The 23845-nt window shown below is 34.6% G+C and overlaps 1 protein-coding gene across 17 annotated transcripts in view; it reads left to right on the top strand.

The window, feature by feature from the left end:
• LOC144967475 (inositol hexakisphosphate and diphosphoinositol-pentakisphosphate kinase 2-like) overlaps positions 1-23845 on the top strand; it is a 100631-nt gene that overhangs the window by 55422 nt on the left and 21364 nt on the right. For 9 of the 17 annotated variants that reach the window (XM_078904777.1, XM_078904775.1, XM_078904772.1 and 6 more), the window contains 8 exons: positions 1510-1624; positions 2742-2849; positions 3406-3537; positions 5298-5492; positions 6494-6754; positions 7974-8286; positions 9887-9964; positions 13496-13552. In XM_078904777.1, the coding sequence (XP_078760903.1) occupies positions 1510-1624; positions 2742-2849; positions 3406-3537; positions 5298-5492; positions 6494-6754; positions 7974-8286; positions 9887-9964; positions 13496-13552 (1259 nt within the window). Of the gene's footprint in view, positions 1-1509; positions 1625-2741; positions 2850-3405; positions 3538-5297; positions 5493-6493; positions 6755-7973; positions 8287-9886; positions 9965-13495; positions 13658-18057; positions 18073-23845 lie in introns of those variants that run through there. The other 8 variants (XM_078904779.1, XM_078904778.1, XM_078904776.1 and 5 more) reach the window with 3 other exon arrangements.

The raw sequence follows: 23845 nt of genomic DNA, 5'->3' as shown, positions 1-23845 counted from the left end.
TATTTAGAAGTGAAATTAAGCTTTGATATTTCCCGAAGATGTACAAATTGATTTAATCATTTATGACAAGAACTCATTTTGGATAAAAAATTGTCCTTCTAACTAAACTTGGCAATATCTCAGTTCAAACCTTTTCACCATCCGACTGATTATGTCATTCAGTGTAACTTATAGTCAAAATTTAAACCATTTTCATCTTGCTCATAAGTATTTTATTTTAGCCTTTAAATCATGTCATAATCAAATGTTTGCATTTTGAAAATTTAATCTCTATGTTCATTCACTAAAATTTAAGAAACAGATGATAGCAAGAAATGAAGTGAGTAGGAAAGTTCCACCGGCAGAGTTGTACCAGTAAGGTCGCGGGTTTGATCCCCATCGCTGCGACATTTTTATTCTCTATTGTCATCTAGCACTTTCCTACTCACTTCATTTCTTGTTATTATCAACATATGTGCCTGGTCCACTCACTTTTATGAAGAAATAGATGTAGCATTCATTTCTCCCCAAATATGAAATAGATTTTTCCGATAATAATAATGATGTTAGTGACAAACAAGGCTTCAGTTTTTTAATTTAGGATATAATTTGATTTGTTGTGTTTCTTACCTTTTACCACACTGATACAATTTGCTTGACAATTGTCATTAAAGTTGATGAATTTTAACATTTGTGTGATGGTCTTAGAGGTAATACTGCATAGACTGAATTTGACAAAATGGCAAAATATAAGGAAAAAATCATCATTTCCTCACTGTTCATATTTAGCACTTTGTTTTCACTGACAATTGACCTATCCACAACTGCATTCCAAGGAAATAATAGTCGGGAATATTTTTTGGTATTTTTTTGCGTTTTTTTTTTGTGTGTGTAATAGACAGAGTGTTTTAAAATATACATATAAAACTTTAAATGCATTTATCTCAGTTTTTATTGATAGGAATTTAATGTCCATGTTTGAAGCTGTGGCTCTATTGAGAATATCCCAAAAGTTTATTCCTCTGTTGTAATAGGTAGAACTGATTTATTCATAAATGGTAAACGTCAAGAATAAAAATTTCACCTTGTGGCACTTTTTCTCAAATCACCATCACTTATTTCTCAACCAGTAGACCTTATTCAGGAACTTAGTTTCTAGTAACAGTAACTTCTTTTCGGATTTGTGGTCTTGAGATATGACACTTGCTTTCGAAACACTAGGCCCTGGTTCAAGACCAGCTCTGGTCAGTACAAAATTTAGTCCCTGGAAAGGAAAGGCTCTTTTAACACATTCTCTCACCACTCAGGTGTAAAATGAGTACCTGGTTGAAAGTAGGGTTGTCTATGTTAAAACAAAAAATTGTAATAGCACCTTATAGGCGTCATGTCTTGTCCTAAGTGTTTAAGTATTGCTGTTGGCTTGGGATCCTTTGTAAAGCATTTGGAACACATTAAGTGGATATTGTGCTTTATAAGAAAAAAAAGTGGAAGTTTTGTACACTTTAAAAAGATTATTTTCATTTATTTCAGATACTCCAAGGGAGTTGCGTCACCTGAAAGGTTTGTGAGGACCCGTCTGTATTTCACCAGTGAGAGTCATATCCACTCAATGCTTTCCATGCTACGATACGGGGGTTTCTTAGATGTGAGTTATACATTCAAATGGACATATACTGTATAGAATAGAGTTATTAATTATAATAAAATGTAGCAGCAAAAGTCTATCCCAAGATGGAAATAATTTATTTTTTACCTGTAGTTCTCCATTTTTCCCCTCATCCATTCTTTTCAAGATCTAAGTTCCCTATTTTGATTAACAAAAAACAAAAGAAAAATGTTCACTCTACTTAATCACACACCCACTAGAGTCTATTAGGCGGAATCTGCAATTTAGGAAAAAGGTTAGGAAAATTTGCTCAAAGCACAATTTTAGATGTGTATTTCACACATCATTTTTTCCTCAGTATTTTATGTCTACAAAGACCTATTTTGATATTTAGGCTCATTAAGCTTTTGTGTGTTTGTGTGTGTGTGTGATGAGGCACATTTTGATATTGTAATCAATGCTGATGATGATAATAATAATAATAATAATAATAATAATAATAATAATAATAATAATCATACATTGTATTTGTTGAGCGCCCTACCACATCACGAGGAAGTGCTCAGCACACTTTACATATCGATACTATCCATTACTGTCACAGCATCAGTACTTAAGGTAAACATGTCCTAGTTTAGATGTGAGAAGTTTTGCATTTTAGATTTTAGAGACTTGATGGCTTAACTCTTTCAGCGCTGAGGCTATATTTGTATTTCTGGCACAAAATGGCTGTGTGTTTAAGACAAAACGACGCTCAAGTTCAGCGCAAAATCTCAATTAAAATACCCCCTAGGGCCAATTGAATGTTCTGATGAAATAAATGATACAATTGGTTCAATTTATAGTACTTTTGTAGAAAGTAGGATTGGATTACATTATTGTTTTTGCCTTTTAAGACCCGCTGCACTGTGCGGCCATTGGCCAGTAGAACAGATTCTGCTCTGGCCGCACAGTGCGGCCAATGGCATTGAAAGAGTTAAGTTACTAAAGTTATTGATGATGATTAAAATTTGAAATTGAGCCATTTCTTTTTTTTTGTAACTCACAACTACAAAAGACGTCTAACTTCTACGTCATGGCATAAGACCGAATGGCTAGAGCTCAGGTGGTCACTGGTTTGGATAAGTAAGTTTTCTGTAACTCTCTTGTTTTTCAGGAGGAAAAAGATGAACAGTGGAAGCGTGCTATGGATTTCATGGGTGCCTGTGCTGAACTGAATTACATGTCTCAGATCGTTATCATGATGTTTGAGGACCCTGCTCAGGTAAGTTGAGAATGCAATTTGGAAAGTGCTGCTGGAAGTTATCCCTCAGTCACCTATTTTTGTTACCCTTTTCAGTGTTTTTTTCCTGTTAGAAATTAATTGATGGTGACGGAGAGAAACAGCAATAGGTAACTTTACCTTAACCTTAAATCTCTCTGTGCCAAGAGGCCCATAAAGTAGTCTTTCAGAGCCATTGGGCCCATGGAGCCGAATTTTACCGTGCTCAAAGTGCTTTACATGGGGTCCCTGGCCAACAGCAACAATGACGCCTGTTAGGCTATCTTGCAATTTATTTCAAAAGAGACAATGCTGTTAACGGCCAGGTACTCATTTTACACCTGAGTACAGTGAGAGAATGTGAGTAAAGAGCCCTTCCAAGAACTCAACTATGCGATGAGCAAGGCTTGAACTCAGGATCCGAAAGCGAGTGTCATACCACTAGACCACATAGCCACACACACCTAGTCATAAAAATGGCATGCTAAAAACAGTAACAAAGACCTGAGTGATGTCAGCTCTGTTCTATCTCTTAGTTTTTTCCATTCCCTCATGACAGGATATAAACTCTGACGATCGATTCCATGTAGAACTTCACTTCAGTCCTGGTGCCTACACATCTTGCGACCAAGTTGGGAATCCACCCAAGGGAATGGGGTTCAGACCCAAGCTTCACAGGGAATCAACAAATGTAAGAAATATTATAGTTCAGTTATTTGAAAAATTAAACTACTTTTTGTATTATTTGAACTATAATACATCTTATCTGAGCTTTGTAGCTTTTTAAATGTTGTTTTAAAAAGCACACATATGGAGAAAGACAAAAAAAAATCAAAATGAATTTTTTTTTCTTTAAAAGTTTGTTTTTTTTTCAATGAAATGAAAGTGCTGTTTTTTTTTTAAATTGGTGTTTTTTTTATTGTTTTTTTTTTTTTTTTATATAATTATTTTTTCTTTCTGACAAATATGATTTTTTATTTTTTAAACGTTCCATGATTTTTACCTTTTTTGGGGGGTTGGAGGAGAGGAGGGGGGGAGGGGGGGGGGATTTTGACAGTCGTGCTGTGTCAGCAGGTTTATAAGAAGAAGTGCATTTCAATGTCTCACTATCATCTGAAATTATAACTCCGTTCCCTTTCCCATTACTTTTTAAAATTTATTTTCCAAACCTAACATGAGCTTTGAAAGAGGCTCTCATTTTAACATTAGTATATGTCCCTCTTTGTGTTTTTACAGCAGTACCAGAAGACTGCCACTAAGATTTCTCTGTCGTTTATTTGATGTTCTCATTTTGTAGACCAGGGGATAAGTAGTAGTAGTAGCATATGGCTACATCTCCACACTGGAAGTCTCCAGCCAGTCTTTGAATTCGTCACCTCAGTTGAGGATAGCTTTGAAACCTCCCACCAATCTCGTCACATGTGGTCTGCTGTCTCTGGCATTCCCTTACAGTGGGGACAGTCGGCTGACTCCCACAGACCCCAAAGATGCTTGTTTGCAGCAGTCCTGCTGTGGCTTGTCAGTAGTTTGAGGTGACCCACTGTTTTCAGGGGATAAGTAAGTTCCGTCTTTTGTGGTCCCAGTATTTATTCTTTAAAGTAAAGAGCCTTTTCCAAGAATGTATGCCCCTCAAAGTTGTACTCAAACCAGTCAAAGTGATACTAAGCTGGTAGGAACTATGGACTGTAAAAAGTAATAAACAAAAATGAATATAACAGCTTCATAGAAGAACCAATACCAAACATGGAACATTTCGGGCTCAAAACCCTTTCTCAGCCGACAACAAAAAACAATAAAGACATAAATACATTACTAAATTTCAGATAGACAACAGAGATAATTGGTATGTCTTCTCTTTTAGAAAAATCTTGGAAAGTTTATTCTACTAAGTAAAATCTCTTGGAATCTACATCTGTTCCCTGTTTGAACTAATTCCCATATGGTCTTAATTTTTCTTGGGTGCTTTATTTGTGTTTCTAGAACTTTTTACTATCCCATCCTTATTACTGGCACTGATATGACCTAACCGTGTGCATGTGTTGCAAGCGCCGTATAAACCCTTAAAAACAAAAACAAAACAAATCATAACACAAAACCATGAGAAAAAATAAAGTAGTCCTTCAGAGCTATTAGGCCCATACAGCCCGTCCCGGTTTCTATATCTTGAAATGGACAATATCAATTGCTTACTACCCTGTGTATAGCACGATGGTAATCGCAAAATACCTTCTGCCAAATCTAACAGGCTCACTACCCAATCACTGCTGGGTAAACAGGGGGGGGTTGGAAAATTTTTTAACTTCGTCCGGTATCGACCTCGGTTCCTTTGCATGTGAAGCTAGTGCTCTATCAAATGAGCTATCGACAATGAAGTGGTACAAAAAGTCTTGCATAAATTACAAAATAACAAAATAAAAGCAAACGTAAGCATTCCCATTTTTCTGATCTCAGGAAACATCCAGCTCTTGTGCGGTGGCAGAAAATCCAGAGGAATGTCTGATGAGTCCTGATATGGAGGAGAATGGAGACAACCTGTTCCCCTTGCCTCACCGGTCATCTGTGACGGAATTGGAGGAAATCATAGAGAAGGAATTTGCCACGGTTGTGTCAATGGACAGGTCAATGTCCAGGGAAAACCCCTCAAGTGTTAGTATTAGAACTATGGCTATTTTCTTGCTATTTCATTAATACATAATGCATACCTGCCAACCCTTCCACTTTTGGCAGAATCATTCCTAGTGTCACTCTTCCTTCCCGCTATTCCGCCAATGTCTCTGAAATTCCAATTTTCAAAAAATGATGATTTTGGTAAGAAGAAAAAGAAAAAAAGAACGGAGGGGGGGGGGAGTTGATTTTTAAAAATATGATTGCCAAAAGGGAGCTAAGTAGGAAAATGAATTGCACTCCTTTCCCCCTTCCCCATTCCATTACCTAATACATGTGATATGTAGTTTTGCAAGCTGTACCAAAGACTGTCTTTATGTGTTTGGTGACAAAGTTGTTTGTGGTCATTTTGATAGGGAATTATCCATTGGTAAGAAATTCCTATTTTTGTTAGCATAATGTTGTAATTCAGACATGGATTAAATGCTTTCATAATGCAACCTTTTTATTATTTCAAAACTTTAAATTTTGTCGCACTTTCGTTAAATTATGTATTGATGCTGTGTGTTCAGCTAAAATACTCACAACATCCACTAGCCTGATATAACGCACCAACACACATAACTGTGTGTAACATGGAACGTTTTTATAATATGATTGACAGAATTTAGTGAGATCTTATCATAAAAATGGCTGGCCAAAATCAATAACAATAACAAAGAGCTGACTGATGTCAATTTTGTTCCTCCTTCTGTTTTATTATAAAGGATACTATTCTGCGTTGACATGTAGTTGTCCCATTGACAATTCTTTTTATTTTGGAAAAGCTAAATGTTTAGAATCTTTCTCTCTCTCTCTCTCTCTCTCTCTCTCTCTCTCTCTCTCTCTCTCTCTCTCTCTCTCTCTCTCTCTCTCTCTCTCTCTCTCTCTCTCTCTCTCTCTCTCTCTCTCTCTCTCTCTCTCTCTCTCTCTCTCTCTCTCTCTCTGAATGATTTAAAGGCCATTATAATACAAAAAATGATTTGTTTCCCACTCTGGTTTAGTCTGGCAGTGCCAAAAAGAGTAAATTCTCCAACCATCCAAGATCCCCAGATCCCGAAACTCCTGAATGGGACTGGGGTGATGACGATGATGATGATGATAATGATGAAGATGATGTTGATGACAGCAATAAAGATCATAATGGCTTTGATAACATTAACAAAGACAGTGACGGGGACACTAGACATGTCGAGCTCGTAGATGAGGAGATTAAGACATCTGAAAAGCCACCTTCCTCTGCTAGTGCCCCAGTTTCTCCTGAGGTAAGACGAGTATTTATGATAATTAGCTGCTAGTTCCATTCCCTCAGTTATCTAGTTTTGTCATATTTAAAAGTCTATTATTCCACCCCTCTCATTGGAAAACCCTATCATTTCTTATTAAATATGTAATCGTTGAATAATGCTTTAAATGAGTTGAATAAAAATTTTATTCAACGATTGCAGAATATTTTCACACATTTTATTGGTGTGAAATTAGCTGTAAAAGACAGTTGATTTGTAATTAAAAATAATCGTTTGGTGCACATGAATACAAATCCAACGTTTTTAGTTTTGGGTCAAATTGTCATTCAAGCAGGAGAAAGATACAAATTATAGCGAATAGAAGAACGAATACCATACCATTTGTTTACAAAATTTCTAATAATAATAGGGTGGAATAAACGTATTCTTTCATTTCTTTTTATTTATTAAACTCATTATATTTTTATCATGTCCAATAACATATACATTGGCTCAAAACAGTATTAAGTCGTATTGATTATAAGCTTAAATTATAGAATTTGAGTTAGATAGAATTCTTCATTTGGAGAGGAGGTTTTCTTTTCGTAAACTCCAAAATATGTGCATTTCCAAACTCTGACTATTTTCACAAATTATGATAATTTAGTTTAAAAATTACACTTTAAACCAGCACAATTCAAAAATCATTATTACATAGTGAAACTGAAACTTCTTAAGTCCAGAAAATACACGCGGTAGCGATGTGACTGGTCAATGACAAAGCATAAAGTGACTGGTCAGCGGTAAAATGTATACTCATCTTACTGACATTGTGAACTGATCATTGTTGGCTGAAGAAGAATTTTGAGCCCATAACGTTCCATGTTTGGTATTTTGTTCCGTTTTGAAGCTGTTATATTCATTTTTGTGTATTACTTTTTACAAGAATAGAGATATAGTTCATCTTTAGTCGAGTTGAGGTTTTTTTTTCTCTACAATTGGCTAACAGGGCCTGTAAGATTGAGTGAAAAGTACTTTGCAATAAACTTAAATCCTATCCAAACGATAGCAGGCAAATTTTTTATTTGGTTAATGTTACAGAAACCTGGATAAAGTCTAGCTCCATGAGATAACTGAAGGACTGCTAAATTGATACTGTATGGCATAAAATTAATTGCTTTTTGCCTAGCAATTTTCTCTAACTAGGTCGAATGATTCGCAGTTTTTATATTACTTACCTTTTCTTTTTTAAAAATAGATATCAACACAGAACACATCAGGCCTTGCCTTCAGTCTTCCTGGGTGTGATTCAGACCCTGTATGGAAACAGAGAAAGCAGCACCACCGTCACAAATCTGTCCCCATTGAATCGTCTTGTACCTGTAAAGGCAGTGTAGAAAATCTTTCCTTCAGTCTTCCAAAATCAGTAGAATTGCTTTTGAGGAAGGAAGGAAGCATGAATCTTGCGGAAAGTTTGATGGAAGAGGATATAACTCCTGATTTGGAAGTGGCATCAAACTCATCGAACCCCAAAACTGACCCTATACAGATTGCTGGCAGCTCAGCAACAGGTAATTATTTGATTTATTCCATGTATTTGAGTGAACAAAACAAAAAAAAAAGGCCTTGGACTTTGACAAAATTGACTGCTTTAGGGTTGTATAATTGTTTCAAAGTTGAATATGGATAAATTTAGCAGTGATCTATTAAACTATCGTATGTAGATTGATAAAAATCTTGAAATATTACGCAGAATTACCCATATTTCATATTTTAAAATAACGATAAGTATTGAAATGTAAGCTTCAATTTATTAGACAAAGACAGATACTGTGGACATTTTGGGTTTCCCCTTTATCAACAAAACACGATGAATAAAACACTAGGGACGAATGAGATATTTATGAATGGCATAGTTAAGTTTTAAAAGTTTATTCACCTTAACTACGCCATTCACACATATCTCATTCGTCCTTAGTGTTTTATTCATCGTGTTTTGTTGATAAAGTGGAAACCCGAAACGTCCACAGTATCTGTCTTTGTCTAATAAATTGAAGCTTACAATTCAACACTTATTGTTATTTTTTCATTCGAGCTTCATGCAGCATTTTCATCATATTTGACATTAAGCATTCACTTTTTCAAATTTTCTCAATTTCCATTTTGAAAATGGTTTGTCTTATTTCTTTTAGACGAATCTGTTTCCAAATCGCAACTCAGTTTCCGTCTTTGTTTTCTTAAATTTGATATTCAGTAACAGGCTATGACACCCTTGCATAAACTCGTCACAATATGTTGCCTCATCTGTTGGATTTAGGTTAGGAAATAATGAAACATTTCCATTGTGACAATATTCCTTTTTTAAGTTTGTCACCACAGATGACTATAACCAGTGTTCACTTTATAGACCTCAGAAAAAATAACAGTTTCCCCTTTATGAATGAAATGTGATTCACACATCTTCATTTGTCCTGTTTCATTCATCATGTTTTATTGATAATGGGGAAACCCAAAACGTCCACAGTATATGTCTTCGTTTAATAGATTGAAGCTTACATTTCAAAACTTATCATTATTTTTTCCTTCGAGCTTCAAGCAGCAACATTTTTCATTTATAGACTTCAGTAAGATTGTATTCAAGTTGTTAGTCAATCTGACATTTGCCACAATAAATAGTTTTGAGATTACAATGAAATAATGATTTATTACATAAAGAATTTATATTTTTTTTAAATATCAAGAGTGAACAGGATAATTATGATCATTTGCTAGTTATTTGTTATGTTACAAGATTAGTGCAGTATTTTCATTTTCCAGTTGTACTATTTCATGGTTTGATTGTTGTGCGGCTATTTGGTCTAGTGGTATGAGCACTCGCTTTCAGATTGGAAGGTCCTGGGTTTGAGCCTCACTCGACGCATAGTTGAGTCCTTGGAAAAGACTCTTTACTCACATTCTCTCACCGTACTCAGGTGTAAACTGAGTACCTGGCTGTTAACAGCGTTGTCTTTGTCCGAAAAATTGTAATATCGCCTAACAGGTGTCATGTCCCGTCCTACATGTTAAATGTTGCTATTGCCCAGGGACCCCTTGTAAAGCACATTGAGCTCATTTATTGGATATTGTGCTATATAAAAAAAGCTCAAAGCTCAATTATTATATCTGTGGCAGAATTGACTCGACAGACCAGTGAGGACAAGAGAAGCAGAAGCCTGGAGGATGGTTGCTGCAACGTGTCCTGCAAGCAAGGTGGGATTTGTTGTTGTTTATTGTTGCTCTACCCACTGATTGATCAAATTGTTTGGTCACACGTTTTGTATTTGATGTTACAATCTACAAGGGTGTCTTTTGTAAAACAGCTTTTGAAAGTACACAAAACAGCTTTTGAAAGACACAAAACAGCATTTGAAAGTACACAAAACAACTTTTGAAAGTACACAAAACAGCTTTTGAAAGTACACCAAACAGCATTTGAAAGTACACAAATACTGGATACTATCAGTAGTCGTGATTTTGTAGTGTGTGCGATTAACACATCATGTAACATTTAGGAATATTGATGATTTGTATTTATATTTCTTTCTTTTTGTTGTTGTTGGTATTTCAACCTCCCCCCTCCCTCCTCCTGTTCTCCCTAACTTCTCTCTTGAGAAGGCATTTTCGTAATCCTAAATCATGTGTTTCATGGAATTGAGAATTGCATGTAAATTCATTCCACTCTTTTGGGAGTTGGAATTGTGAATTTAGATTTTAAGTTATCTTTAAATTGTTTTTCCTACATGGCAAACCTAATAAAGTTGTGAATAATTCCTCTAAAAGTAATTGAGTAAAATTAATATTTTGTCTTTCGGATAATTATTTTTTAAAAAAAGAAACAGATGAAATACTTTAATCTTTTTCTTTCTGTTCAAGATGTTGCTATGACTTTGGTAATATTTAGTCAGTGATGGATTTCTTGGTTTCAAACTGTACTTCTTTCATTAATTTAGAAATGCAAAATTCTTACTTTTATTCTTCAAGCTTTCAAAATATGACTAGTTTGAATTTGTTCTTGATTATGATTTTAAAATTATTAGATCGAATGATGTGTATTTTAGACACAGAGTTGAAATATTGCTAAGAATATTGATATGGATATTGAATTGAAATCTATTGCTTCTGTGCTGCAAAAGTATAGCGTGTTTCTGTGCTTTATCAATTTCACTTTGTCTGTTGTTGGCGTGTGTGGCTAGATAACTGTTTCTCGTAGTCAATTCCATGCTAGTGCAATCTTACTACATATCCTTTGTCAATATTATTGTCGGTCTCACAATCATCTGATTAAATGGAGAGTTTTAAAATGTTTACCCCCCCCCCCCCCAAAAAAAAAAGTGATCTTTGACATCAACTCACATTTCTATTTTGATGTATAGAGTTAACTTGACTTCTTTTTGTTTTTATGTTTGTGAGACTCATGAAATATGGTTTTTGCCACTAATAAATGAGGTTAGTAACTTTTATTATGGGAAAAACCATGGCCAAGCACATTAAAAAAAAAAAGATGAAGTTGAGTTTTTAGGAACATTTTGTGTACTGGTCTATGTGTAAATGAATCTGTAAGTCTATTTCCATTTGATATTGATTCACGGAATGTGATTTCTTATGGAATGACATTGTTCTTTTAGATGAAAGGACACCTAAATATGAGATATTATAAATGTGGTCAACATTTATTGCATTAGTTAAAGTCAATAAAAAGGCAACATATATTTCTTCTCTGGTCAGTATAAACTTTCTACTTTTCCTTTCTGGTGCAAGTTTGCATTGTAAACATTGCATTTTTCTCCTACAGACTCCTCTCTGTTGTGACTTGTATGCCCTCATTTTATATGAAATAGTTTTAGTTTGTGATTAAATCTTTCTTTTCATCAAGGTTGATTATTTTTTATATTTTTCAAGACGTACAAAAATGTTAATGATATACAGACAGTATTTTTCTTGTTGGAAATGCAAGGAGTTTTAGTTTTATTCTCCAGTCTGATAAATTTAGTACTAATAGTAATTGGAATTAAGATTATTTTCTTTTATGATCGTTTTTCTAACTCTTTTGGTTTGTATTTGCTCATTTTGGATAAATATGAGATAATTACCTCTTCTAGATCATAATTTATTTTCAAGTACCATATTTGCCAGACTATAAAACTCACCATTCTATAAGCGTCTCCACCCAATTTTATCATACCATAAGCCGCACCTCCTTGTACATAGGACCTACCTGTATTATGGTAGTTTCAATTGGCTGATAGGAATCCATGCGTGATTTCAGTCATCATTTATTCGTTACAATTTCTTTGCTGACACAGACAAAGAAAAATAATATGAGCATTAGAAATCGCTACAATTTCATAACAGCCATGAAAACTACACACTTGGCTGACACTGCCAAAAAGAAAGTATGAGCATTAACTATTGTTACATCTAACAACCTGCAACAGCTATGAAAACTACACACTCGATTGACATGGCCAAAAAAAAAGTATGAGCATTAGCAATTGTTACATCTCATAACAACATGCAACAGCCATGAAGACTACACACTTGGCTGATGTGGACATGGTTAATTACTAGCATTTGCAATGTGTGATTTCTGTCGTTTATTAGTTACAATATCAAAAACAACTACACATTTAGCTGACATGGACAAAGAAAAATACTATTAATAGTCGCAGGGGACAATTAACCACAGGCCTGAGATCAGGAGAAAAAAGTTAAGGTTTATGGTCTGGAAAATATGGTATAAGCTTGCTCTTATTTTAATTTGTTTGACATGTCATTTACAGTGTGGATGTGACGCTAATCTATTAAAATGTACTTTCCAGGGCATATAAACAATACTTTTCCATCCATTCATTGCATGCTGGGGGTCAAAAGGGTCAGAATTTTTTTCAAACATAATTCAGTTGAATCCAGATCATGACTGACAGTCTGAAGCATAATCCATTGAGCCAATGGGAATCATTTGCAGACCGGCCACTTTTACAGATTTAATCCGTATGTGAGAAAGTGCCAAAGGATATTTTCGTAAGATTCATCTCAAAAATACCCCAATACTAAATGATTTGGAAAATCTATGGACTATATTCGTCTTCATCACTTTCTGTGGGTTTAATATTGAAAACTAAACAAAAGACTGACGATCTAGCATCAAAAATGTAGCAAAAATAGTTTTCAAAAGTTTCAAAAAGTGTGGACAACTATTTTGGTTTATTTTGATTATTTAAGCCAGAGAAATTGATGAAATGAATGATTTTCTTAAATGTTGGGGTATTTTGGTGTCGAGGCTTACGAAAATGGCTTTTTTGGCACAGCCTCTTGTACAGATTAGTTTTGGTGTTAAATTTGGCCAAATTTGCTCCAGAATGGGATTTTTCAAGTTAAATTTTAAAATTTGAATTAATGTTAATGTTGGTTATTTTACTCAGAAATGGAAATATGTCCATCTTTCACCAATTCTTAAGTATTTCAAAGTGACAATACATAGAAATAAGTAGAAAAAATGCATTTTGGGTGTATACAGATTGATTTTATCAAATGCAGATTTTTTTTCTCAGAATCCACACTTATTTTGTTTATCTGCCCGTAGCAGGTCTGCATTTGTCCTTTATCAAAGATGATAATAGTCCATCTCACTAGAGATGAAGGTCTGCTAAATATCACACATTTTAAACACTAATAGAAACTATTTATTACAAAAATAACATGTTACTTCCGTTGATTTTTCTTTTCTCATTCACATTCAAGGAAAAGGCAATCTGGACTCAACACTTCGCAAATTACATATTGCTCGAAATATTATTGGTAAAATTTCCCCCTGATTATGTTTTGATTTGAAGAATTTAAAAAAATAAAAATTAAAGAAAGAAAAGGAAAAAGAACATTAAAATCAAATTAAAAAAAAAAAAATTTGTGAAAAATTGTGAAAAGAAATTTTATTTAATGTTCAAATGTTTAAATTATTAATAGTTTTATTTTATCATATTCTTTTTGGGTTTGCTTTTTTTTTTCATGATGTTCAATCCTTTTTCTTTTGTTCTCTCTTTCGTTTTATTTATTTCTTATTTTTATTTAAACTATTCATGGTATTTAATCGTGTAATTTGATTCTTTCAGAGTTTTTCTATCGTGTTCATATCAATAAGTACATATATATTTTTTTCTATGACAAGTGCCTTGAAAGACATCCCTAAGTCACATTAAATTTTTGATACAAACTTTTATCACATGTGCTCACTTGTTCATCTTGTTGAGGTGAGATAGTCGAGTGCACAAGACTTTAATCATCCACCTATGAGACTTGAATTTTAGTCCTACTGTCAGCATTTTGTTTTTTGCCTTGAATAAGAGACAGCTCACTGTGGCGCTGCATTGTGACTGATGCTTAAAGAAAAATTTCCCTCAAGGATGAATAAAGGGAATTTTGTTTTATTTATTTTTATTTATAATTTCTGAAAATAATGCATATATAGATATATATATATATATATATATATATATATATATATATATATATAAATATGATTAAAAATGCATCAAGTTGAATTTTGGGGTGAAATTGATCAAAATAATCAGTCTTTCTTTTTTTTTCTTTTTTTTTCTTTATTGTGGCTAATGGTATTTCTTACAATGGCTTCTGTCATTTATATTTTTCACTTTAATAAATATATTTATTTCCTATAAGTGGCCAAGCAATATTTGATAATGAATACATATCTCGTCCTCGGATCACACTTTCTTGCTAGACTTTTGCATACATACCTCTTCTCATTCCCCTTAGTTTTGCTTTTACATCGCAATTCTTCGTAGTGACACAAAAAGAACAGAACTCTCATTTATTTCATAATTGTCAAAAAATTTCATTGATATTTCCCATTTATATTTATGCGTAATTTGTTATAAGGGCTTAACAGTATATAAAATTCTGAACTGTACAAAAGATAAGGCAGAAATTGAGATAAATGTCATCTCAAAAAAGTTTCCAACGTCCAATTAAATGCCAAATTTATATGATTATAGTTACACGTTATATAAAAGCCATAACATCATGACAAAAAAAAAAAAAGGTGTAAATTTTGTTATAATTTGTATTAAACGGATGCTGACATTCCTACACAAATCTTTGAATTCAAATAGATCGATTTTAAAATGGGGAAAAAATTTCATTTGTTGTGTTTAATGAATGGGTAGTCATACAGATTTGTTCCATTATTTTGTTGTTGAACTCCAGTAAACTATAACCTCTAATAAATTATTCTCACAACAAAGAATTCCAGGCAATGTTCTTTACATGGACATCTTTGTCTTGTTAAACTTTTTGAAAATTCCACATTACTCTTTCACCTGTGTGACAATCAACCAAAGTAATCTTGTTAGAAATGCAATGATTGCAAGCTTTGCCTAGGTTCTTAGACATCGCTCTTTTGCTTTTGGTGACCTGAAAGAATAATGTCTAGAGTATTCTAGTCTTGATATGAGATGAGCAACTAAATTGTGCATGTCGGCTGATGATTTGCTTGTCAAACTTTTGCAGCAGTCTTGGTACGGCCCCATTTAATGTATGAGTAATTGCCTTATCTTGTACTGTTACATATAGAAATCCGTTTAAAATTCTCTCAATCAAAAGGATAACGATCAAATAATAATCTTGAAGCCAAGTTTCCGTTCTTTCTGTGTCACTTTTTGTTATCAAGGTGTGAGCATTTCAATATTCAGCTTTTTAAAACTTTTTATGAATTTTATGTTAAAATGTATTTTTGACAATTTCAATTTTTTCCCGAGGTATCAGACATTTGGTATAAACAGAAATTGCTTCAATGATAATTAATGGTTCTTGGCCGAAAACTATAATTACAATATAAAAGAAATTCTCAATGCTTTACTAAACTCCAAAAAATACGACAATTTTGACATTTTAGCCCTCTTAAACAGGCAAACTTTTAAAAACTTTATTATGCTTGTTGTAATGTTCTAACCATATGATTTACTTTTTAAGCCTCTTTGCTTTTGGCTGTGCTGATGCTATTTCTGATATTCAAGAAATGTTATTTGATGAATTGCTCTGATCAAATAGTGTGTTGAGATATATTTATTTGATTGTCAATTCGATAGCGTTTAGAACAATGTTGACTGTCAATTCGATAGCGTTTAGAACAATGGTGACTGTCTATTAGATAGGGTTTAGAACAATGTTGACTGTCAATAAGATAGTGTCAATAAGATAGTGTTTAGAACAATGTTGACTGTCTATTAGATAGTGTTTAGAACAATGTTGACTGTCTATTAGATAGTGTTTAGAACAATGTTGACTGTCTATTAGATAGCGTTTAGTCAATAAGTCAAATGTCAACTTTTGAATGGTGCTGTCTTGTTTTTACCTCCTACTTTAGCCATGTGAGATGTAGAATTAATGTTACTTATTGTAAGCTGTAGCCATTTGGTGCTTGCATGGTAGAATTGGATGTAAACAATTGTTGAAAACCAGTTTATGATTGTTAGAGCCCATCGTGTGATATTCATCATCCAATTCCAACAGGTTCTTTACCCCTTGTAGCAAATTATTGTTGAATGATACTAGTACACGCATAAAAAGTTGCATTCGTTTGGTTGAAAGTCATGTTAGAAATAATTTCTTCATCCCCGTTTTGCCACAAAGTGGCCCTGGCCGATTTCTCTGTGGAAACATGTTTAACACAACTTTACCTTATGTGATAGCAAGAAATAGCGGAATTGAAAGAGTCAAAAACTTTTTGTTTGTTTGTTTTGTTCTACTCAACTGTTGCCGAATTGGTACAAACTGTTCCCATGTCTCTTCGTCTAAGTTAACCATTTATATTTATTACAGCTTTGACTGCTGTATCTTGTAGGTGCGGTGCAATTTGCAATGCTTTGGCTGTTCTTGGACCACTGATTAATCCCACCTCTTATTCTTTTGTTGTATGCTTGATATGATATGGGATCGTTCCAGCTTAAGACAATTTGACCTTCAATTATATTCATTGCTGATAAAGATGATGGTTGTTGGCGTTGTTTAAAGTAACAAATAAGAAAGTTTGAGATAAAATAATTCAAATTTTCACATACCCTAAAACAATATTTTCAGAACACAAGTATTTTGATAAACAGTTGGAATGTTAAAAAATCTGAAAATGTTTGTATAAGTGCATAGGTTTCAGCATATGTGACAGAAAAAAAAAGAGTTTTCTCTTTTGATGACTACAGTACTTTATTTCCATTGATGGCAGGCCTAGATATGGGTACATCTTGATTTGAGCATGGCTAGATTTCAGCTGTATCTGAATACAATATGCTCTTTTAATTTATCTCAGACAGCGAAGCAATGACCAGTGTGGCCAAGGATTATCATGCCCAGTGCTCTGTGTCCCCTTTTGATATGAGTTTGCTAATGACCCTTGGGTTATTGTTCTAATTAATCAAACCATGGTGTTCAGAGGATCGTCACAATTCTCTCCCTGCTATCATAGGCAGCTACAAGGAATATTTAAACTTTAGGAAGAATATGTAAAAGTAAAAGTGTGTAGCAAAAATATTGGCTGTAATAAAGCCCTGTAAAATCATACCAGACTAAACAGTTCACTCATCATTACATATAAATAAAGAGATTGCTAAAGGCAGTCATAGGCAGCTATAGATAGTATGCGTTTGGCTAAGAAGCTCATAACATTGCCATCCGGAAGTATAACGGACCAACACACAAAACTGTTGTATCCATGAACGTTTATAGTCAGGTTAATACAGTTCAGTGAGCATTACTCATAAACGCGGATGGCAAAAAACAATAACAAAGACCTGAGTGACGTCATCTTCGAACTATCTATAAGTAAAATAATAAACAAAAATGAATATAACAGCTTTTAAAAAAAAAAGAATAAAATACCAAACACAGAACGTTTCGGGCTCAAAACTCTTCTTCAGCCAACAACAGAAAACAATACAGACATAAATACATTACTAAATTCCAGATAGATGACAGAGATATTTTGTAGGTCTTCTGTTGGGTGAAGAAGGGTTTTGAGCCTGAAACGTTCCGTGTTTGGTATTTTGTTCTTTTTTTTAAAGCTGTTATATTCATTTTTGTTTATTACTTTTTACAGTCCACATCTTCTAGCAACTTAGTATCACTTTGACTTGTATTAGAAAAATAAAAGTTTCTGGAAGAATGGTGTAAGAGTGTAGTAAAATTATTGGCAGTTATGACTGGAAACGGTGACAGGTTATACCAGGTCCACAAATCAAGATAAGAAATATTGTGTCAAGTTTCTGAAAACGTAATTTTTCTTCTTTAAATAGATTCTCAAAGTGCTTGTAAGTCTTTCATATTCTACCCATGATACACTTGCATTTTCACTTATCTTTCCATTTTTTTCAGATTCTTTTTTTCTTTCAAATATTAGAAAAAAACACACACAGATATTGATACGTAATTAATGAGCACAATGATATATCTTGTACATATTTGGTCAACCATATGCTCATTATTGTCTTTTCTTACCCATGGTATTCCTTCCCATCACTGCACTTTGATTGTTTCCAGAGTATTTGCTTCAAACTGCTTTTCAAAAAATTAATAAAGCATTTGAAAGGGGTTGTCCCAAAAGTCGACAAGAGTAAAAGTTAACCTGACTTTGGAGTATTGTTTCTGGTAAAAAAAAAAAATTGCGATGAATATGTGAAAAATATAGGGTATGCTTTCCAAAATCAAGTCTTTATCCTCTTGTAAGGTGTCACCACCTTGCTGCTCACTGGTTCTTTATGAACTGTACTCTGTACTTGTGCGGCTATGTGATCTAGTGGTATGACACTCACTTTTGGATAGGAAGGTCCTGGGTTCGAGCCTCGCTCAGCGCATAGTTGAGTCCTTGGAAAAGACTCTTTACCCACATTCTCTCACCGTACTCAGGCGTAAAATGATACCTGGCCGTTAACAGCGTTGTCTCTGTCCGAAAAAAATTTGAAATCTTGCCTAACAGTCGTCGTGTCTTGTTCTATATGTTAAGGGTTGCTTTTGGCTAGGGGCCCCTTGTAAAGTGCTTTGATCATGTTTAGTGGATATCGCGCTGTATAAAAGCTCAAGCTCAAGTTTTACTAAGATCTGAAGCATCTCGCCTTCTTTTTGTCCAGCATTTATTTTCCCAAATAGAGGTCTCTATTTATGTTACTTTGTCATTTGAATATGTGTCCCGAGCATCTTTCCGTTTTCTTAAACGTCATCAGTATTATATTTGCTTTATACTTATTCACTCACTCACTCATTCCCATGACCAGCTGATCGTTGGAGGGACATGCGGGGTCCAGACTTCACAACCTCACGCCGTTTATCGCGGTCTATGGCCTTTTCTAGAAGGCTATTAAGATTCAGGCCTGTACACTCTTTGATGTTGTCTTGCCATAGTTTTTTCTTCTGTCTTCCTCCTCTCCTCTGTCCCTCTACAGTGCTCTGCATGACAGTCTTGCACAGGCTATCATGGCGGACAGTGTGTCCAAACCATGCCAATTTCCTTCTTTTCACTATTGACAACAGTGGTTCCTGTCCTCCTGCTCGATCCTCTACTTCTTCTAATATATCCTTATTTGCTCTGTGCTCCAAATTTATGAAATCTCAGGATTTTCCAATAGCTCTTATTTTGAAAAGCACAGATTCGTTTTTCTAGATCTGCAGTGAGAGTCCATGTTTCACAGCCATAGAGCAGGATAGATAGAACCAGCGATCTGTACAATTTTAACTTAACTTTTCCTTATAAGATCTCTATAAATATTCTCCAATTCTTGGTGAATTTTAGAAGCATTCTGACCTTTTGCAGTCAAAACCTTAATCTTGGCTCTGATGGTAATCGTCATTCTGATGGGTAATCGTCATCTTCGTTGTCTTTTAGGTTCACCCTTTAAGGAAAGAGAAACCTTTTTTTTTTTTTTACAAGCAGATAAAATGCAGAAGTGGAAATTCTTATTCACAGTTTTAAGTTACCTTTAATTTATATTGATACTCTTGTCTAATTTATAGCCATGGGAACCATAATATGCGAACAGCTCTCTTGCCATAAGAAAAAGACTTTAATTTTTTTTTTTTTTTCTTTTCATCTCTATCTTTCTCTTTCTTCTTGTTAATACTTTGGGGCAGCCATACAGGGTCTCTTGACCAAAATTGCAACAATTTTTTATTTATTTATTTATTTTTGTTTGCTTAAGAAATCAAATGAAATCAGTACCAAGTATCGATATATATCTCATGCCCCGCTTGCTTTTATGGCATTCTGTACGCTCTACTCTCCAGGTTTTTCCTATCTTTCTCACCCCTTTATCTGGATTTTACCCTGTGAGACAAAACGTTTGCAAGAGTTTCATAAAATGGCCTTTCTACAGTGTATTTCTATAAACACTTATGAAAAGATGAAAATGGAAAGGCTTCGGACGGGAACAGTACAGACAATGGACGTTTCGAGTACAAACCCTTCATCAACATGACAATAAACAAAGGAACGTTGAAACACCCGTCGTCTGTACTGTTCGAATCCGAAGCCTTTCCATTTTCACCTTTTCTGTAGTATTTTCACCATCCCAAGCTTCAGGCAGTCCCCAACCGCTCTCTGTATTTCTATACTTCATTATAATTTCTCTCATCATTCAGAATATATATATTTTTTAAGCATCAGTTCATTTGCGTATATTCAATGTATCCGATTCAAAACCAAATAATTACAGTATACCCTATTGTTCCAAATAAATAACAATAGTCATAAGGAATGGAAGCTTCAATTTGATTCACAAAGACAGGTTATGTGGATGTTTCGAGTTTCCCCTTTGCCAACAAAACACCATGAATGAAACACGAAAGACAAATGAGAGGTGAAAGAATGGCGCCGTTAATTACAGGGTTGCCAATTCAGGAGACAAAAATTTACTGAACTTTTATGCAAACTTACAGACCGACCCCTTTCTGAGTGCTGAACTCCAGTAAGAAGACATCGTGTACTTACTTTTTTCCGTTTAGAAGGTGATTGGAAAATATACTGGGGGTTCATGACATACTGAATCCCGTACATATACGGAAAATAGTAGTCCTTCAGAGCCATTAGGCCCATGGAGCCAGAGTTCATCCCGATTTCTATATTGTGAAACGGACAATAGCAATTGTTTGCTACCCTTTGGATAGAACACTAGTCTATTACAAAGTTTTTTTCCACCAGATCTTCTTCTCTTCTTCTTCGTTCCCGTCACGTCACATGGTCAGTCCGGTCTGGTGAATGAAGCCCACAGTGGTCCTGAGGTCGTCCTCACTTCCGTACAGCTTCTTTGAGTATGGGGTTGGGTCAGGCCAGAAGTTCCTTCTCAACTGGTTGTACTTTGGACATTCCATTAGGACATGATGTCCATTTTCATTTTCAAGTCCCCAGTCACATTGTCCAGAGGCACCTGCTCTGGACATCCTCCACATATGTTCCTTGAAGATGATGACCTGTTCCTTTCTGTCGAGCACCAGATCTAACAAACCCAGCTACCCAATCACTGCTGGGTGGACAGGGGAGTCATCCCGACTGCACCTGGGGTCAATTTCAGTCCCTTTGGGTGTGAAGCGAGTGCTCTACCAACTGAGTTATCGGGACCCCCAAACGGAAAATTGTCAACCTTGTATTTAGATGAAAGCTTCCATTTGACTATTGTTATTTATATCTTCAGACTTCAAGCAGTAACATGTGAATTATTCCCCGTTCTTCCAAAGGACATCAAATATAGTCTTGACACAATCTAAAAATTAATGAGTTTTTTATAGAATCTTGGGGATCCCAATAGCTCAGTCGGTAGAGCACTCACTTCACAGACAAAGGGACCGAGTTCGATCCCGGGTGAAGTTGAGATTTTTTCCAACCTCCCCCCTCTCCTGTCCACCCAGCAGTTATTGGATAGCTGGGTGTTAGATCTATTGGAAGTACTTTGTGATACACTAGCGTCCTAACCAAAGGGTAGCAAGCTATTGCTATTGCCCATTTCACGCTATAAAAACCGGGATAAACATCAGCTCCATGAGTCATCTCGATCTGAAGGACTACTTTTTTCTTTCTTTTTTTGAATCTAGAACTTATAATTGTTCATTAGAAGTTTGACTGCGCAATGATTTGAATTCATACATCATTTTATTTATCTTTATAATTCACCAATATCTTATATTGCATTATTTCAATATAATAAATTCACTGTTTTAAACAATTACACGTTCATTGATCACATTTTGATAACTGCTTTTATTATTGTTATTTGTTCAATACGGCTATCTGGTCTTTTAGTATGACACTCACTTTCAGATCGGAAGGTCCTGGGTTCGAGCCTCAGCACATAATAGAGTCCTTGAAAAAAGCTCTTTACTCACGTTCTCTCACCGTACTCAGATGGAAAATGAATACCTGGACATTGTTTCTGTCTGAAAAAATATTGGTAATATCACCTGACAGGCATCATGACTCGTTCTACATGTTACTTATTGCTGTTGGTCAGGGACCCTTTGTTAAGCGCTTTGAGCATGTTAAGTGGATATTGTTCCATATAAAAGGTCAAGTTTTTTGGGGGTTTATTTTTGTTTTTTTTTTAGATTTAGTAATTTACATATGAGCATTTGAATTTATCCTATGCTGAAATCACGAATGGAAAGCTAATGGGATCTATCTATCTCTTCTCTAATTGATTTAAGTCGCTTTGTCCAATTTTTATTCTGCACTTTCTGGTAATTGCAAGTTTTAAAAAAAGAGCAAACAAAAAAACTTAACAAAAAACAACTAAATAATGAGGTTTTATTTCGCAAAATATATAATAAATGTGCTCAAAGCATTTTGGAAGCAGTCCCAAGCCAACAGCAACTTAGCATTACGATAAAACATTTCACCTGAAAGGCACTATTGCAATTATATTTTTCTATCAATATAACGCTAGGTACTTATTTTACCCCTGTGCAGTGAGAGGATGTGAGTAAAGTGCCTTTTCCAAAGATTCAACTTTGTGCTGCTCAGAATGGAACTTGAACCAGAACCTGCAGGTCTGAAGACGAGTGCTAGACCTTGAGATCAAAAAGAATTGCAAGTGTCTTTAGACTTCTGTGAGATAATAAGATAAAATAAACATGTTTCAAAAGTTATTGGCTCATATTCTGATAATTGCCAACTATGCTTGATATATTATTACAAGCGCTTAGAGTCTGGTGTCTCGGAGTTATAGCGCTATATAAGTTTTCAGCATTATTATTATTATTATTATTGCCTTGTTATTGTTGAAAGAGTAAAAATGGAGAGCCTCTCCATTTTCACTCTATCGTTAGTATTTTCACGATCCCAGGCTTCAGGCAGCCCCCACCATTCTCTCTACTTTTCCTTATTATTGTTGCGGAGTTTGCATTGCTTACAATTTTATGCCTTGACTTCAATTAAAACACTGGCTTTTTATCATAGGCTTTTATTCCACAATGTGGCTTATAGATGTTAACTAACTGCACAACAGTGAGATTTTGTGGGATCAGACTTTCAACAGCATAGCATGGAAGAAATACAAATAACAAACAAACAAAAAAGAGATAAATGAATCAATTAATAAATAGATAAATAGACAAACATTAAAAAAAAATAAAAAATAAAACTTGAGCTTTTATATAGCGCAGTATCCACTAAACATACTCAAAGCGCTTTACAAAGGGTCCCTGACCAATAGCAATATCATATAATATGTAACATAAAGAACATGACGCCTGTTAGGAGATATTACAATTACCTTTTCCCAGGACTCAACTATGTGCCAAGCGAGACTCGAACCCAGGATCTTCTGATCCTAAAGCAGGTGTCATACCACTAGACCACATAGACGCACATTACAATGGAGTCCAAACCACTGCTAAATGATTAAAATATTAAACTTATTTCACAACATTTGTCAGTGACATTCTTCAGCTCCTTAGAATCCAGTAACTGAAACTGAAATATATGATAACATTATAAGAATTTAGCAGGAGGGGGGCTCTTGACGTATTAAAACCAAAAACTCGAGGTGCCTAAATGAGTCAAGAAAATGGAGAGTTTGCTTGAAAAAGGCCAAAGGCCGAAAC

This window comes from Berghia stephanieae, chromosome 3, assembly GCF_034508935.2.
Source record: "Berghia stephanieae isolate SIO BIC M18660-M18661 chromosome 3, UCSD_Bste_1.3, whole genome shotgun sequence".
Lineage (NCBI taxonomy): Eukaryota > Metazoa > Mollusca > Gastropoda > Nudibranchia > Aeolidiidae > Berghia > Berghia stephanieae.
This window is presented reverse-complemented; position numbering and strand designations above follow the sequence as displayed.